The 18258-nt window shown below is 45.8% G+C and overlaps 1 protein-coding gene and 3 non-coding genes across 15 annotated transcripts; all 4 read right to left on the bottom strand.

The window, feature by feature from the left end:
• Positions 1 to 17: 17 nt before the first annotated feature.
• On the bottom strand, positions 18 to 90 carry trnak-uuu (transfer RNA lysine (anticodon UUU)). Its single transcript has one exon. It is a non-coding gene; the product is annotated as a tRNA-Lys (tRNA).
• Positions 91 to 1066: 976 nt separating this feature from the next.
• trnaf-gaa (transfer RNA phenylalanine (anticodon GAA)) lies at positions 1067 to 1139 on the bottom strand. Its single transcript has one exon. It is a non-coding gene; the product is annotated as a tRNA-Phe (tRNA).
• Positions 1140 to 1344: 205 nt separating this feature from the next.
• Positions 1345 to 1417, bottom strand: trnak-uuu (transfer RNA lysine (anticodon UUU)). Its single transcript has one exon. It is a non-coding gene; the product is annotated as a tRNA-Lys (tRNA).
• A 1583-nt stretch (positions 1418 to 3000) lies between these two features.
• On the bottom strand, positions 3001 to 15295 carry nlrx1 (NLR family member X1). 12 transcript variants are annotated; one of them, XM_078929930.1, is made up of 15 exons: positions 14998 to 15283; positions 14832 to 14886; positions 14514 to 14747; positions 13273 to 13319; positions 12213 to 12301; positions 11653 to 12043; positions 11318 to 11543; positions 9760 to 9812; positions 8654 to 9690; positions 8267 to 8450; positions 7840 to 7935; positions 5527 to 5613; positions 4999 to 5250; positions 3677 to 3878; positions 3001 to 3347 (listed from the first exon to the last, which is right to left on the bottom strand). In XM_078929930.1, the coding sequence occupies exons 4-15, from the start codon at positions 13287 to 13289 to the stop codon at positions 3198 to 3200; spliced, it is 2784 nt and encodes a 927-aa protein (XP_078786056.1). In that variant the 5' UTR covers positions 13290 to 13319; positions 14514 to 14747; positions 14832 to 14886; positions 14998 to 15283; the 3' UTR covers positions 3001 to 3197. The 12 variants fall into 12 exon arrangements, with proteins under 12 accessions (XP_078786056.1, XP_078786052.1, XP_078786049.1 ...); XM_078929926.1 differs by having other exon boundaries at positions 8654 to 9812; positions 14514 to 14764; XM_078929923.1 differs by having other exon boundaries at positions 8654 to 9812.
• Positions 15296 to 18258: the final 2963 nt, after the last annotated feature.

Here is an 18258-nt window from a genome sequence, read left to right as displayed (position 1 = left end):
CTACATCCATAGTGTAACACTTGAACAGGGACTCGAACCCTGGACCCTCAGATTAAAAGTCTGATGCTCTACCAACTGAGCTACTCAAGCCACTTGTGCTGTCCACTTGTAGTTTGTCAATGCAATAGGTAGGATTGGGAAAGAAATGTATCAGATTGGAAAGTGCTTCTGGTTGCACCCTGTTGCTCGTGTTTATTGTTTGCTCTGTCTTCTGTGTCCTATCCTCTTGATGCTTTTTTAGCATAAACTGTTTTCAGATAGTTGGTGGTAAACCTCTTTTACGTATATTTTGGTTGAAACAGCACTCAACGTTAGTATTTTTGGTGAGCATCATTAAACACTCGTCATGTTTTGTGACTTTTCCTTCAGTAGAGGTAAGTCAACTTAAAATGGAAGTTTAGGACCATGCATCTTTTGTGTTACATTGGTGTAGCTAAGGAATGGCTGTTTGAATTTGTATTGCAAAAGAGACACTCTCCTCTCACACACAAAGATGGATTCCTTTGTTTTGATTTGGACCAATTTGCTATAGGCTAAGTTTGACTACGACAGAGAGCTGTTTACACATGAAGTGCACCTAAGTATTTTTCTTGCTTATCACAAGAATCCCTGAGCCTAAGCAAATTTGCTCAGGGAAAAGTCCCCCTCTATAGCCCAAGAGCCCATCTTTCTAACACAGTGGCTTATTAATGAGCCATTCACTTGGCTACACACTAAGGGTACACACTAAGCTGCCATGGGTTGGACCGTTTACTTATGTGATTGCTCTCTCTGTTTCATCCACTTTTGCACAAACAGAAAGCCACTAATCAGTGGCAAGTGGATGGAAGCATGGTGGGAAGTATGCGTTTAAAAAAGGTGTGTATGTGTATATGTATTTATTTGATATGCAAACGGGATGCAATTTTGTGAATAAGTGGCATTGTTGGATAAAGGAAATGGGAAATTCCAGGGAATAAACAGGAATGAGAGCTTTTGAGAGCATGGTAAGAGAGGGAATCGCACACATTTAACAAACAAGTGTTGATGTGACTGAGTATTAAATGTAAACGGAGAAGTACGTTATTGCCGAAACTCGGGATTGAACCAAGGACCTCTAGATCTTCAGTCTAGCGCTCTCCCAGCTGAGCTATTTCGGCTTCCAAAAGAGCTTTTTTTATTGACAATGGGCTGTTTTTGAATCATGTGGTACAGTTGAGAGTAATGGGCCAGGACATTGTAAGAGCAAAAGAACTGGCTGGTAACAGGTGAGAAATGTAGCAGTTTTAGCACTGCTGTCCAATGTAAGGAAGCAATTCAAGAGCTTGCACAGCACCTGTATTTCCTGCTACATCCATAGTGTGGCACTTGAACAGGGGCTCGAACCCTGGACCCTCAGATTAAAAGTCTGAAGCTCTACCAATTGAGCTACTCAAGCCACTTGTGTTGTCCAATTGTAGTTTGTCAATGCAATAGGTAGGATTGGGTAAGAAATGTATCAGATTGGAAAGTGCTTCTGGTTGCACCCTGTTGCTCGTGTTTATTGTTTGCTCTGTTTTCTGTGTCCTATCCTCTTGATGCTTTTTTAGCATAAACTGTTTTCAGATAGTTGGTGGTAAACCTCTTTTACGTAAGTATTTTTCTTGCTTATCACAAGAATCCCTGAGCCTAAGCAAATTTCCTCAGGGAAAAGTCCCCCTCTATAGCCCAAGAGCCCATCTTTGTAACACAGTGGCTTATTAATGCGCCATTCACTTCCTCTTGCATATATTATTGCTGCATGGAGTAGCCAATAACAACTAACAGGTCGTGTGGGGTTAGTTACTTGAAGTATGTGGACACACGTGTGACATTTTGACTTATAATAGTAGACACATCTTCCAATCAAGAAGAAAAACCTCCCAATGACAGCAAGAAAGTCAGTCCTCTGGAAGCCTTAGCTCATTTTAAAGCACTCCCAGAATCAAACTCTGGGAGTAGTGGGGAAGAGTCTTTTGTTAAGAAATTAGAGTTCATCTTCTCCGATCCCTCCTCTGGCAAGGATATGCCAGTCCCAATGGATTTCCAGGTGAAACAGCCCCTCAAAGACTCCTAATTGTTGAAGAGAATGATGAGGAGAAGCCTTCATCTGTAAAAAGAAAGCCTTCCCAATTCAAGAAAGGCAATAAGCATGTTGAAGACAAACAAATGTGCCAAAAACACAGGGGCACTGGAGAAAAGTCTTCCTTGTAGACTTGGCCTTGCAAACCAGGGCTGCCTGGTCCTCAAAACCAGCTTTTCTTAGATGTGTAGTACAGTGGAGAAGGGGAAGGGAGCAGATCTGTGTGCTGTCCTATGACCCAGATCTAATTGGCATCTCAAAGGTCCATTGATGAGGCTGATCATCAAAACACTACTTGAGGAGGGGAGTGGGATATAGCAGCAGAAGCTGAAAGTCCCAGACATTCTTGTGTCAAATGATGGGTACACACTAAGCTGCCATGGGTTCGACCGTTTACCTATGTGATTGCTCTCTCTGTTTCATCAACTTGTGCACAAACAGAAAGCCACTAATCAATGGCAAGTGGATGGAGGCATGGTGGGAAGTATGCGTTTACAAAAGGTGTGTATGTGTATATGTATTTATTTGATATGCAAACGGGATGCGATTTTGTGAATAAGTGGCATTGTTGGATAAAGGAAATTCCAGGAAAAAGCCAGGAATGAGAGCTTTCGTGAGCATGGTAAGAGGGGGAATCGCACACATTTAACAAACAAGTGTTGATGTGACTGAGTATTAAATGTAAACGGAGAAGTACGTGATTGCCGAAACTCGGGATTGAACCAAGGACCTCCAGATCTTCAGTCTAGCGCTCTCCCAGCTGAGCTATTTTAGCTTTCAAAAGAGCTTTTGGTATTGAAAATGGGCTTTTACTGAATCATGGGGTACAGTTGAGAGGACTCTCAGCAGTCTCAGCAAAATCCTCTCCACTGAGAGGATTTTGTGAATAAGTGGCATTGTTGGATAAAGGAAATGGGAAATTGACATTGACAACACAGAAAAACACTGGTTTCTTTATTAAATTGTCATGAGAAAATCAAATCAAAGACTTGAATTAGAAAACGTAGCCTTTTAAAGGCCTTGAATTACTTTGCTTGATGCATATTTAAACTTTTGTCCAGTTTGAACCATCCTGAAATCCTCCCTTCCCTCTCAATTCAACTCCAAGGCCTTCTGGTTACTTGGTGTGTCCCTTGGAAGCAGCCAGAGCGTCTTCCTCCACCATCTGCATAATTTCCCTGACTCCCCTCTCCACCTTCCGGAAGTGCAGCCTCTTCCAGAAGCTGGGCTGCTGCTGACGGCCCCACTCCAGGTCCTGCAGAAACACCTGGGGGGAGGAAAACAATCACTTCCTCTTTAGTGTCCGTCAACACATGTCCATGACTAGCACCCAGTGGAAGTGCATTTAAGATCCAGCAAACATTTGTTCATTAGGCTGGCTGCCCTCTTTAGGCCTCAGACATGGTAGGTAGTTACTCATCACCTCCGTCTGAGGACACTGTTGTGTTCAGCGTCCCAGCAGCTTTCTGAAGTGAATTCTTTGGTTCCTAGCCGTTATCATATTTTTTCTTCAGGTCATCTTCCAAGTCTGCATCTCTCAGCAAAATGAATGTGTCCCCTGTGACCTAAACATGTGTAAGGTGGTAGATCCCTTACCTCAAGCTGATCCTTTACATGTTTGCTGTCCCACGTAGAGGCGTTCTCTCGTATCACACTAAGGATGGGATGCCATTCCTCTGAGATGTTAGAACCTTCTGTGACAGAAGCCAGGACCCTGACGCGCTGATATTTTTTCTTGTTTTCTCCTCGAACATATAAGGACTTCTTTCCTGCATCACTGAGGGGGTTCAGATACAAGCTGGACAAGAGAAAGGCGTGTTAGTACTGGCTACACCTGTGACAACTGTGGTTCTTCAGGCTGGAGGACTCTGGAAATGGTGTCAGTAGGAATGCAGTACTGAAGCTGGTACAGTTTGGTACCGGTGCCACGTCGTCAATTTTTACCAGACCAATAAGTTTCAGCCTCAATGGCATTGCTTAACGGTGTAGGGACATGACGTGCACTTTGTTTTCAATGTGTGTCTTAAAGAAAATACACCTATTTTAAAAAGGCTGCATTGGCTCCCTGTGAGCTTCAGGATTGATTTTAAAGTTTTTTTATTGGTTTATAAAGGTTTTCATGGTCTCAGGTCTTCATATTTATCTGATATGATTTTAATGTGTGTGCCCTCGCCGACCCTGAGGTCCTCTGGTGCTGGCCTTTTGGTTATCCCAATGTGCATCCAATATGGACCTCACCTGTGGTACCGCCTCCCAGCATGCCTCAGGGCGGCAGAGACTGTTCATGTTTTTAAAGGAAGTCTCAGGGACCTTTTTACTCTGCTTTATTTACTTATTTGATATTTTAAACATTTATGTTCCCTTTTTTTTACCAATTTGATATATGTGTATGTGTATCAATTTTTATGTTTTTTAGATTTCTTTATTCACATTTACCATTTTATATCTGTCTATTAAGGTTTATGTCCCTTTTTTTGTTTTCTTCGATATTTTTATTTTCTTCCTTTTCCATTTTGTAACTGCAGTGTTTTTCTCAGAGGGATCCTCCACATCTGTGACTATTTTAAACAAAACATTTGTGTAATGTTTTGTCACTTCTTTTTAAAAACGGTTTTGTTTTATTGTGCTTTGAGCAGCATGGTTTTTAAAAGAGCTATAGAAATAACGATTGCCTTGATTTGACCTTTAGTGCAGAAAATACGGTAATCTACTGTAAAAAAAAAGCCCACAGGTGAGAAGTCTCCCCCCTGAAAAGGTTTTATTCACTTCTAAGGATTCTCTCTGCATAAAATACCAACAGTATGAAGGCTCAAAGACAGACTTCCTTCACACAGATATTTTGTTGTGTGGGGCCCATTTTATGAATGAAGTTGGTGTGTTTTTGCAGTGAGGAGGAGGGAGGAGGGTGGAGGGCGTACTGCACTGTGTGAATGCTGGGATGGTCCCTGCACGCCTCCACCAGAGCTACAGCCGCCTCATCTCCAATGTTGTTGTACGCCACATTCAGCTCCTGAAGGCCTGATAGCTGCTGGAGCCTGGTAGTCAGCAGCTGGGCCCCGTGGTCCCCCAGCCCAGTGTGCACCAGTGAGAGGTGCTGGAGAGTGTGGTTCTCAGGCAGCGCCTCCAGCAGGCTGCAGCATCCAGAATCCTGTAGCGGGTTTCCACAAAGCCTGAGGAACGCAGTGGAGTAATGAGACACAGTTCCTTTAAAAAGGACACAGGAAGCAGCGAGGACCTGACCACAACATGCACAACTGCTTTCAGAAAGCCTCTTTGATTTCGGAGTTTTCAGCAAATAGACAGACCCAGAGCCATCTTGTTAACAATGATCCAAGTGGGAGTGCATTTGGATTTGCACAGCCCAGTGTCTAAAGTCTGCCTCTAAAGCTGGTGCAGGGCTGTTCACTCTGGTGAAAGAATGAGAGGAAGAAGGTTTCAAGTCTTACTGTAGAGAACTGACAGACGCCTTGGGCTCTACGAGCAGATCTCTGAGCAGGATGCAGGAATCGGGGCCCAGGTTGTTAAACTGCAGACTGAAAACCACAGACAGGCTATGCAATGCAGCAACCACAGCACACACAGGCTGCACAAACCAAACCTATCGGGAGCTATTCACACCAACAGCTGCTGCAGGTGTTAGTCAGAATTCCTCCTAACAGAGCGTCCTTCATATCAGACTGACTGAATAATGCTAACTGAGGTGATGCAGACATAAAATGAGCTGCTGACCACTAAATGCAGCAGAGAAGAAAACTGAAAGAACCAACAGGGCTGACATGAACACATCATGATGTAAAAACAGGGGATGCCAGGTTTTATACGGTGCCTCTTTACAGTCCCTGTTAGTCAGGAAAGGCCTGAAGAGTGAAAGTAACCAAAACCACAGAGATGGAAAAGCTGGATCCAACCAAGTCCTCATTTGCAGCAGCATGCACAGCTCTGTTTTCCGTAAATGTGAATACCAATTTTCATGATTTTGTGGACGACCTCCAGCTCTATTTATCAAGCAGAGCTGAGTCCTCTCTTCCACCATTCTCAGTCCCCTTCTGTGTGTCTGCAATCAAAAACTGATTCACTTTAAACTTCCTTAAATGGGATTTTATGGTATTGTACAGTATCCTTGAGTTTCGGCGCTTTTAAATAAAATTGATTATTAATATCAGTATTATTAATATCAGTATCACGTGCATGCTGATGAGCAAAATGCAAGTGAGAGTTGTTGTATCTAAAGATATTAGTTCTTTACAAAAAAGAGAGCCATGCTGCAAACCAAGCTTGGACCACTGACTGTACAGGAGAACTCGGGTGGTGCTGTCACTGTCACCTATAGGAAACGCTTCACTTTCAGCTCCAACCAAATGAAGTCAATTCAGTCGCCATTTTTTGCGATACGGATGCCGCCATGTTGAAGCTAGATGAGTCGGTAAGCAGCGACTGGTCCGAGTTGGTCTGAATCAACGTTTCTATGCCAACCACTCTAGCTGGTCAGGAGCGAGTCTGTCAGAAGACCACACCCCTACCACTGAAAGTGGGCTCTGGGGAATCTGTCAAATATTTTGAACGTGTGACCCGGGGGCCAGCGTGCACCACATGATTTTACTCAGGTATTTGATTGGCCATTTAATAACTTGAATTATTCATTCATTTTCTATTCCGTTTTTATCCCTTTTGGGGTCACGGGGCTGCCGGAGCCTATCTCGGCCACTTATGGGCGAAGGCAGAAGGACACCCTGGGCAGGTCGCCAGTCTATCGCAGGGTAAACTTGAATTATAACTTGTAATAAAGAAAAAAATAACATGGAAAAAAAGAGAACTATTGAGAGTATGTTAGAAAAAAGTATCAGAGCAGGAACGGTTCTTCTGGCCAATAGAATGATGGACTAACAGCTGCTTATTTCTCTATAGAAGTCTATGAGATTTTGGCTTCTTGGAACCAGGAGGTACTTCCTGTTTGGAGCACCAGGGTGGAGGGGCCACTCAGTCCAGTTTAGAGGTAGGATCTTAAGACCGAGCCCGAGTCAGAACCCAACCCGGCCCGAAATTCGGGTCGGGGACTAAAATGACAATCATTACGTTCGGGTCGGGTCGGGCCGGGCTTCTCTCTCGCTGACTTTTTTAATAAATATATGTTTATAAAAATGTATACTAAAACGATGTGTGGATACTAAACTAAGGAATACTTGTTATAAATAAATAAATAAATAATTTGGTTAAAACAGAGAAGGCGCTGTAAGGTAATTGCTATATAACTACTACTAAACAGGAAGTGCAGAGTATTACTCCGCGTAATGAAGCGAGTACGCATCAAGATCTGTCTTTCACTCTCTTTGTCTGGCCTCTTATTTTGTGTTCCAGCATTATTTCGTTGTGCAAATGCATTTATCATGATCATAAAAATATGTAGATTATTTTACCTTAAGAGTTCTTGCGTTTTTTTCTGCCAAAAATACTATGGGATAAATTAAAATTTCGGGTTTGCTTCGAGCTCGGGCCTACAAATCAAGTTAATTAGTCAGGCTCGGGCTGGGTTGGGCTTTAATGCCCGTGGGCCTGGGTCGGGTCGGGCTGGATTTTTTTAGGCCCGATCTTACCTCTAGTCCAGTTCCCTTGTACAGTCAATGGGTAATACATCCTCAACTCTATGGTTTAATACTCGAGAATGGAGTCAATTCCATCCAAACTGATCCGGGCCCACGACACCTCCCTCTCAGACATGCAGAGAAGACCAGCAGTGCTGGTTCCTGTTCAGTTCATCTCACTTGAGCTGGCGTACGTGTCTGAGGGCGGGCCACAGCATCTGAAGCAAGCCGGGATTCAGGAGACAGGAGGACAGGTCCAGCTTGTTCAGGCAATAACTGCAGGAGGAAACACAATCAGTAGGATTTTCATCATCATCTGCTAACCTAAAGGGAAAACTGTGATGGGCCTCGGTTTTGCATAGCTGTAAGTTGTTGTAGGTGTTACCCCGTAGGGCATTTAGGCTGCATGAAGCAGCATGACTACACAGTAATCAGACAGCCTTTCAGGATTGTGGCGGGGCTCTCAGCATGTCCTGTGCCAATGGGCAGCTGCCCTGATGTTCAGATGGTTGAACTGGCTTTGGGATCAACCATGACTGGGATTCATCTGACGGTGAAGGAGGACAAAGCTGACTCAAACGTTGATCAAGTTCAAACTAAAGCTTACCTGGCGTTTGTGCAGGACAGCACAGAGCTCAGGATGAAGCATTTGAGTGACGTCATGCAGACTTGTGCGAGGCAGATGCTTCTGATGGACGACAGCACCTCAGCCGTCAGTCTGGGGTTCTGAATTTCATACAGAAGGACCAGCAGATCCATCTGCTCATCTGCAGCTAGAGGCTTGCTGAGCTCTGGAATACATGAGGCAGTCATGATGCTGGCAGACTCCAAACACAACACAAGCCTTTTCGTGCCCCCTCAGAGATTATTTACAGGTCACAGCAAATATTCTGTACATTTGGCAAAGCGTCTGAGAAGTTCTACCTGATGTCACAAGACTACAGTTCCCAAAGATGGATGACACAGAATGAAAATGAAAAATCCTTGGCAATACCTTTGACCAAGTACTTCCGGAGGGTGCGTGTGATCTGGGCCACAGTGCTGCTCTGAATGTTACAGCCCAGCTGCTGGAGGAGGACACGGTTTCCATAGTGCAGCAGTCCACCCATGAAGATGGGATACAGCTCGAAAGGCCTGCCTTTACTGTACGTCTGTGGGGCTGGACCATGAAATCCCAGAAGGCTTTGCTCCACCTGCTCCAGGACGTCATCATTGTTGCTGTCTTCTTCGCGAAACATGGCAGTCGTCATGGTGGTGGCAATCCTGCCTTGGTTGTACCGGCTGATCTTTTCAAAGAACTTTGGAAACAGCTTCAGCAGGTTAAACACGGCAAAGATTCGGAGCGGGATGAACTTTGACAAGATGTTGAAGAGAGCGTTGACATCCTCACTTGCCTGCCCAATAGCAGTGGAAAACTCTTTGCTCAGCAACTCCAGAGCGGATTTGTTCTCTCCGAGAACCACGTAAAGGGCTGCAAGATACTCTTGCATGGCTGGAACGGCAAAAACATACCATCTCTCATCGTCCTCACCAAGTTCATGAGATAAATGTTTGTCGTTTTCTACACACGGCTCCAAAAAGAAGTTCAGAACATCCGTCTGGAAAATGGCCAGCAGGCGGAGCTCCTCATCCGTCTTGGTCTTCCCGCCAATCCACTGCTCCAGCTCCTTCTCTGAGAAGGACCTGCGTTTGTTGGTCACGCCATCAAAGGCGAGCTTACCCAGCGTTCTGACCACATACAGCATCAGGGAGACGTAGTGATCCTGACTTATCCCCGTTTTGGAATCCAGGACCTCCCCCCCAAAGTTCAGCGTGAGAAAACTGGTGTAAATGCCTGTCAGCGTGCAGACAGGCGCCTGAGCGCTGGTGAAACGAAGAAAATGTAGGGTCGCACACGTGAGCCAGCAGTACGACGGGAGGAAACAGGCTGTAGCCAGCCGGCCTTTATTCTGGATGTTCAGGTAGAGCTGCTCAACCAGAATTTCTGCTTCTGGGTTGGGGGCATCCGTCCCAGCCCGCTGCAGTAAGCGGCTGGAGAAATATGCACGCTGATGGTCCGGGTCACTAAAGCCACAGATCTGAGCGTAACGGCTTACATACTTTGACGGGATGCGGTCCAGAGCGGAGAGTCTGGTGGTGACCAAAATGCTGGCCTAGGAGACAGAAAAGGAGACTTCTAACTCCACCCACAGGAAACACTGCAACTCCACGCAAACAATGATCCACAGAGGACGGTTTCTATTCCAAAATGCACAAACCACATTGGAGTCTTGCTAGAATTGTTGGTCATGTGAATTCACCAAAACTACCTTCTGGAGAAGTATTCAACCGAGTGGGAAACCTGGAATCTGTCAGTCTAGACTCTAGAGGGTCTGTTTGACGGGACTCTCAGCTGATGGGCTGTCCGAGACCAGAGAGCTTTCGCAAACACTATTTTCAAAGTGGCCCGAATGAAATCAGAATCTACTACAGAACGGTGCAACCGTGAAACAGAACCGAAGTCCAGAAAAAGAGAACAATTGTTCTTTAAGTCCTTGTGTGTTTCTGCTTCTCCTGCTCTTCCTCATCCGTCATTTCAGCCACCAGTTTTTTTTAACCTAGAACTATCCTGGATGCCAGTTACAAATCTGTGGATGTGTTCCAGTTTTTGATGATTTCAATGGCTCAGCTTCCTCAGCTGTCCTAGTGGCTCCTCCCACCAGGACGGGTGACAATTTCCTCTGTAAAACTGTATCATCAGCACTTCACATGATTATTGCTTGGAGCTTTTTTGACCCACATTTTTCAACCCCTGCTGTTAATCAACACTCCCACACCATAATACTGTCCCCACCACACTTGACTGAGAAGAGGGTGTTCTTGGTTACCTTTTTCCTACAAATATTTGGAGTCTTTTCTGCCTTTGGATGTGCCTACAATACATACTCTCCCTCTTTTCTTGATACTTGAGTCAGTAAAACTGTAGCGGCTCCTGTCTCTCTGTCCCTTTGCAATGATTGAGTTAAAGGATGGGATGTTAAGGGATGTTTGAATCCTTTGTTCATGTTCCATCACTTGAGGTTTTCTGCAGATGAAGAATGTTTAGAAGAATGTTTTTAAGAAGAAAGGATGTTTTCGAGAAAACAAACACCTGAAATCTGAGAACAAATCAGATCAAATATGGATGGAATGAGGAGCTAATTTAGGTTTTTAAGGTGGTCTTGAAAATGAAAAGTCAGAAAAGTTCAAAGTGAAGCTCCAGCGGTTTCTGAGTGGGACTTTCCCAAGTTCTAGGTCTCAAATAGAAACAAAACCCCTCCAGGAACAAAACAGACTCAGCTGTGGTCACATGTTTAACCCCCTTCATGTCTGATTTCATTTCCAATTATATCAAAAATATGTTTTTACATAATTGGAGTCCTGGATTTAATGGTACGCTGTGAATTAGTCATACGGCGTGAAGATTGCTGGTAATTCTATTGCAGACGGGGCATCAGCTGAAACACCTGCTGCTCCTGCTCAGGCAGGGGTAGAAAAAAACAGGGCAACAGAATCTACAATAATTTGCCACTTTTGAACCAAACTTAATGCTGCTGTCAATGAAATGCATGATGGGACTTTCTGGAACGTTCAAGCCAATGACAGTGTAGCACCACGGAGCTGCAGAGCGTCACCTCACCTCAGGAAGAAGGTACTTCCTCAGCAGGTTCACCACAACCCCAGCTGCCGGCAGAGCCTCGCTGGGGTCGCTGCACAGCTCTGTGGACCCAAAGTCTAGGTGCATCTTCTCCATTCCATTGAAGAGGAAAAGAACTTCTTTGGCCTGGTCTGCATTTCCACTGAGCAGTGGGTGGTTTCTCAGATGGAGGAATTTTCTGGCCACTATGTCCCTTAAGGAAGCAGCCCTGTAAGATGGTTTTAGCAGAAGAAAACAGTTTTCAGTCCATCAGTGTGAGAACGTCTGTCTTTAGTAGGCCAAACAGGACGTGACACTGTGGCAAACACACTGCTTACTTTGACAGCTGGCTCAGGTCCTTGCAAGAGAAGGGGAGTAGAAGTTTGAACTGGGTCAGCGCGGTCCCGCAGCACCAGTCCAGCACCAGCTTTCGGACAACGGTGTCCTTCCCGCTTCCCACAGCCCCGTACAGCAGCACATTGAGGCCCAGATCCGGGGTCCAAGAGTCAGTGCGGTGGAAGAGCTGCTCCACGGTCATAGGGGGGCTGGAGGGGCCGTTGGTCTGGAAGGGCGAGTGAAGCAGTCCCGACCTCTCCTCATCCCGTCTTTCCAGAATCAGTGGATCCACATGCATGGTTTCTGGTCTAAAGGAGCCTCCAAACTGTTTCTCCTCTTTGGGCAGATGGCTGAACCACAGGAAGAGCCTCTTCTTGTGGATCTCTAAGGGGTCTGCATGAACACAGAAACAAAAAGCCGTTTCCTCCCTGTGCCAACTCCAGGGAGCACAGTCTACGGTCGGCGAGCATGATGGCAATCAGAACATAAAGGACAGACGACGCGCTCTGCCTGAGCATTGCATGCAGTGTCCAAGACTTATCCATGTGGACGAAGGCCGAACCTGGAGCCGACGAGGCTGAGCTGAAGGTCCTGCAGCACCGGCTGATGTTTGGACCCCTCCTCCACGCCGCGAGCAGCCGACACAGCCGCCTGCAAAGACATGCACAGCTTCAGCATCTGGATCTTCGGCTTTGGGCCTCGCAAGCATGCAAGGAACATGATGGGATGTTTTTGAAGGGATATGATTGAACCCACTTGAACAGAAATGGACAGGCTGTCATGCTAACAGTAGGTTCATTTCAACAGTGACAGGCAGAAAGATCATCAAAAAAATGGACGGTTTTTGCACGCCATGGAGGGGACTGAGCATCTGATGCCCTAGTAACCACATTATCACCACAGCCTGTCACATAACAGCGTGACACAGGGGGAGCCAACAGCATGATGGCCCATGGGCTCAGGACCCGCCCCCATGTACAATAAGGCTGAAGTCCAAAAACAAACATTCTGAATTGAAATAGTAAAATACAGACTGAAAGCAAAGAGGGAGATAAACGATTAGAGCAATTGCTGCAAATCAACATTATCCATTTGGTACCAGTTTTAGGTTAGTAGTAGAGCTGTGACGGTGCCTCATAACCGCGGTGATGCGGTTATCAAAAAAACCAGTGTGCATTGACGCTCACTTGATGGGGGAATATGGACCACAATGCATTGCTTTTGAACAATTTTTGTGGAAAACGTATTTAAATGTCCTTTTTCTAACAAACCATCAATGCTTTTTTATTTTCAGAACTAAGTGGATTCATAAATAGTCTTCATGAAATGTGACGTCCTATTTGTAAAAATAAAGGTAGTGGGCGTGGTGTCCGGATTCTTTTTAAATCCAGAGCGCTAGATATTTTTTAGTAGTTGGGGGTTAGGGCGGGAATTCAGACAGCTCTACTAAACGGTAAACACACTACAGGCTAAGGTGCACTAAGTGTGAGTCGGGAGGGAATTCGGACAAAATGCATCATAGGCAGCTCACTGCAATCATGCATGGGTTGCACTGCTGTCTGCAGCGCCCCCAGCAGGCAGCAGGCGGGTACTGCAGCAGCTGGGCTCGTGAACAGACTGACCTGTGTGCTCCAATCATCTTGAACGTCCAAGGTGCTGTCGGAGCGTCCTGAAAGACATTCAGAGTTCGTTTTTTTCTGTGGTTAATTCAAGTGCACTTTATGAACGCATCGCTCTGCTTCACCCGATCCGATGGGCAGAACCATGGATGCGAACAGAACCAAATCCATGGCAGCAAGACAGGTACACAGAACTTCAGGTGAAAGGTGTTTTAAACCAGACAGGAGTGTGTTATTGAGACAGATCCTGGCAGTTCTGCTCAGATCCTCAACCAGATTCTCCAAGCGTCTTCCTGTAGAAACGTGCCGATTTCAGAGCCTTAATAACAGTTTTGCTATGTCACCGTTCTTTCCGCAACCGTTCGACATGGTGGAACCTGAACTGATCTTTCTTTTTAACCCTCTATGAAAGGATCAACAGGTCCCTGCTCGTCCCTCCGGGATCACTGTGACATCTTTGAGGGAGCAGCCGTGAAAAATTGCTTGCCATCTCAGGTTTTTCCGCTTCTTGAGAAATCCTGTTACATCTTAAAAAACATCATTTTCGTCGGGCTGCACGTCGGCGTAGCGGTTAGCGCTCCCACCTCGCAGCAAAAAGGCTGGGGTTCAAACATCTGCTCAGACTTGTGTGTGACGGTTGTGTGCGTGGGTCCAAAAACACGCTTCGTGGGTTAATTGGTGAATCTGAAAGTGCCTTAGGAGTGAAAGTGAACACGTGTGGTTATTTAACAGTTGTTTTTGCTGTGTATTTTTACTTATTTGTTTTTGTTTAAATTCACTTTATCCTCTGTGAATGCCACTTGCGTGTGGGCCTGCGATGGACTGCCACCCCGTCCAGGGTGTACCTCGCCCTCACCTGGCGGCGAGCACCGTGTGACCCCAAATGGGATATAGCATCAGAAAATGCATGGATGGGTTCAGAAAGTCTTAACTCCAACCAGCCTGGAGCCAGTAGATGAAAAAGTGCATGAGAACATGTGTCTACAAGTCATTACTGAAAATGAAGCTAAGACTGTAAAATGAAAAACTGACTTTAAGGTGTAAACAGTAGATCTGATCCGGACGTCTGAAGGGATGAAAGGTGAACAACATTTCTATTCAAATGTGTACAAAGAGGTTCAAGTTCCAGTGGTAAGCAGCTGGTAATGCCTTCTGAGGCGATGTTTGCACATTAGTAAAAGGAAGTCAGTTGCTTTCTGTTTTACTTCTGCAGCTGTGAAACTACCTCTTAGTCTCAAACCTACTTCAGAGGAAGTGCAGTGTGGACCCAAAGCAGACTGGCGCTCACAGCCTCTACTGATGCACGCCGCTCCTGTCCACAGCCATTCTGAAGGAGAAGACCCGCTCACACATGCAGCAGCACCGGTTCCATAGAAACATCTGGGTCACTTGTCAGAGAGGTGGACTCTGCAGATGACCAACACTTTGGTTCTTTGACCAAACTGCAGCAGGGATCAGCTTAGGAACCTGCAGAACTGCTGTGGAAACGACAGAGCTGCAGCTCCACAGTCACACTCAGCATCGCACCTGCAACCAAATGCCCTGCTCAAAGTCACACTTACCTCTCCTCTGCGGAACTAACTCGCGTTCACTCCGTGACGATCATGTGGGTCTGAACTAAGGGCGACAGACGAGAACTTCAGTCAGAACTTCAACGAACAGCTGACACGCAGCCAGAGAGCAGACGAGTCCTTCCGCCGCACCGGGAGAGCCTCGAAGGACACTTACTGTGTCAGCCTGAAGCGCCGCTGACCGGAACGAGTCTCCGTTCGTTCCGCCTGGACCCGGTCTGCAGGTCGGTGTCTTGACCTTAGCGGCGGTCGGTCAGACTGAGTCAGACGGACGGCCCGGCCGCTGGTCCGAGCAGAACACCGGGGCCCCGCGGGCGGCAGATGCAGAGCCGACCCGCAAACACAGCCTGTTAGTCCTGGAAGACGACGCGGACAAGGTAGAAGCCGAAGCAGCGGCCCGACAGCTCTGCAGGCTACAGAAGCCAGCCGACCTCACGGCGCATGCGCGCACCAGCGCTTTCAAAATAAAAGCGACCTTATGTGGACTTTTTTTCCCGTCGTCTGTCTGTCTTATTCATTAGTGTATTAATTATATAAAATATCTCCATAATGCTGTTAGCACGCTTGAGTTAATGAGAAGAACCCACAAAGATCTTTGATGCGGCTTTATTTTTTTTTTTAACACACTTTATACAAGTATGCAGATCAATTATTGACTTTTACAGCATAACGAAATGAACGAAGAACAAGTGGCATCTCAACAAAAATGAATTCCTTGCCAGTATGTTATCAGAATAGAGCAATCCCCAAAAATATGTGTGTGATCTCCAATTTTACTGCATTTTCTCCAACATAAATCAGATTTAATTTTGTCATAATTAGATATGGTGAAAGGCGTCTTGAAAAATCTCATCATAATCTTCCAATTGAATTCATTCCATGTAGGACTGTTTGTAATTTTAGCAGCTTTATTTTTACTTGTTCTGTCCAACAACTGAGCAACAGATGAGAGCTGAAGTGTTGGACAGGTTTACTGTGACAACAAGAGGTTGTGAATCAGCGGATAGTATATTTGAAAAAGTCCCCTTTTTGTTTTTTCACTATTTTTTATTTATTTAAAGCATTTTATGCTTTAAATGTATTGTAGCGACCTGGGGGTTAGCCCCGCCTTCAGCCCCTAAGACTCATGGGGAATCTTGGTGTGAAAACCATGAGTGAGAGGGCTGGGAACACAAGTGACGTCCATGCTGTTTGGCTGTTTATGGTGTGTACTTGAATAACTGGGTGTTTATGCTGACAAGGAGACTGTAATTTTCTGCTTTATTCTCCCTTTCTGAGACTGCCCCATACACCACACGACCCCGGACAGCTCTCCAATGCTACCACTTAATTAACAGCAGAGCTCTTACTTCCTTGCTACAGTGATGTTCCAGCTGGGTCGTTACATTATTTCCTTTCTTTTGCAGACGGAACAGAGAGGGGTAGAGCGTGAGGGGTAATAAGTGCAGCATTGCTAAGTTGGATAGGTTATGATTTTAAGATTCATAGCATTTAAGCTAGATCTGCAGAAAGGCAAACATGACATCGAAACGGGAAATTCTGACACTTACATAAGCAGAAGATATCTGTCCATCAATCCACTATGGGTTAGGAGGAGGGATGGAGCAGACAGGGAGCAGTGTGCAAGTGGGGGTGGACCTACATGCACGCGAACCATGTGATCATAAGGGGAACCAGATCCTCCCCAGCCAGACCAAGAGAGAGGGGGAGACCCACGGACCAGGATATCCAGAACAGTTTCTCCAGGATATCCAGGAGAGTTTCTCCAGGATATCCAGAACCATCTGAGAGTATCTCCAGGACATCCAGAACCGTCTTGGAGTATCTCCAGGATATCCAGAACAGTTTCTCCAGGATATCCAGAACCGTCTTGGAGTATCTCCAGGATATCCAGAACAGTTTCTCCAGGATATCTAGAACTGTCTGGGAGGATCTCCAGGATATCCGGAACTGTTTGAGAGTTACACCAGGATATGCAGAACCGTGTAGGACAGGGGTCGGCAACCCATGGCTCCGGAGCCACATGTGGCTCTTTCATCCTTCTGTTGTGGCTCCCTGTGACTTTGGAAAATAATGAGTATTTTATAAAAATTAAATTTTATTTTAGTTTGTTCATTTTTCATGGCATTTCAAAGGCGCTGCTGGCTCCGTACAAAGCATGTGCCACGTAAAAAACAGCTTCGTAATGAGCTCGTATTTATCAGGCGAGAACTGCAGAACTGATAGCAGGAGGAGACACGCCGGGCGGCTTCAATTAACACTCCGGTTGTCCGGAGTGATCTTCTGCCGGGAACTTGACGTGCCGCGGGGCAGAAAGCGACTTTCTGATGACAGAGAGTTTGCGCTCAGTGTTTTTAAACACGCATGTGCATTGATGTATGTTTCAGAGTAGGGCTGCTCATTATGTCGATCGCGATCGACTGGTCGATCTTCAAGGACATGAGGGTAAATCGCAGGACAGAGAAGATAAAAAAGAAAAAAAAAGTACTTCTTAAAAATCCACCAGCCAATCAAAATCCTCACCAAAAAGGACGTGACTTGATTGACATGCAGAATGGCCAATCGAACATCCTCTGACACATACGTCACTGCAGACGCGTGTTTAAATTCACTGAGCGCAAACTCTCTGTCATCAGAAAGTCTCTTTCTGCAACGCTGCACACCATGTCCCCGGCAGAAGACCACTCCGGAGAACCGGAGTGTTTGTTAAAGCCGCCCCGCGTTTCTCCTCCTGCTATCAGCTCTGCAGTTCTCGGCCGATAAATAGCAGCTCATTAAGGAAGCTGCGAGGCACGCGCTTCGTACGGAGCCAGCAGCGCCAAATGCCTCATAATATGCCACGCTCATAATATGCCACATGTAACTAATAAACATGACGATGGAAAGAAAGAAGTACTTGTTTTTAAAAATCTTTTCTGGACCGCAATCTACACTCATGCCCTTGAAGATCGACCGGTCGATCGCGATCGACGTAATGAGCACCCTTGATATAATATATACATGCGTAATATATATAATGATGTCAAAACGGGTTGTGGCTCCGGGTGCAGTCTTTTCATTAGAGGCGGTCCCAAATGGCTCTTTGAGTAAAAAAGGTTGCCGACCCCTGGACTAGGAATTTCTCCAGGATATCCAGAACAGTTTCTCCAGAACTCCATGAACCTGGAAAGGAGAGCGTCCTTCATTTCCAGTTCAGCTCTTAAACGACAGATGTCTTCCTTAAGGTCTGTGATGATCCCAGCAGCTTTACTTGAAGATTGTGAGTCCAGATCATTGGTTGCATTTGGGTTTTGTCTTGAATTCTACTCTTAACTGCTGTTTCTCCGCCCGCCATTTTCCATCAGCATGATGGAACTGGTTGGCTGGCAGCTGGGTAACTCGGTTGGTAAGGTAGAAGGCTACCACGCAGGGTTCGATT

The sequence above is a fragment of the Oryzias latipes genome, chromosome 13 (genome assembly GCF_053564925.1).
Source record: "Oryzias latipes strain Hd-rR chromosome 13, Olatipes_Hd-rR_3.1".
In the NCBI taxonomy this organism is placed as follows: domain Eukaryota; kingdom Metazoa; phylum Chordata; class Actinopteri; order Beloniformes; family Adrianichthyidae; genus Oryzias; species Oryzias latipes.
Note: the sequence above shows the minus strand (reverse complement) of the source record. Positions and strands in the feature narration are given on the sequence as shown.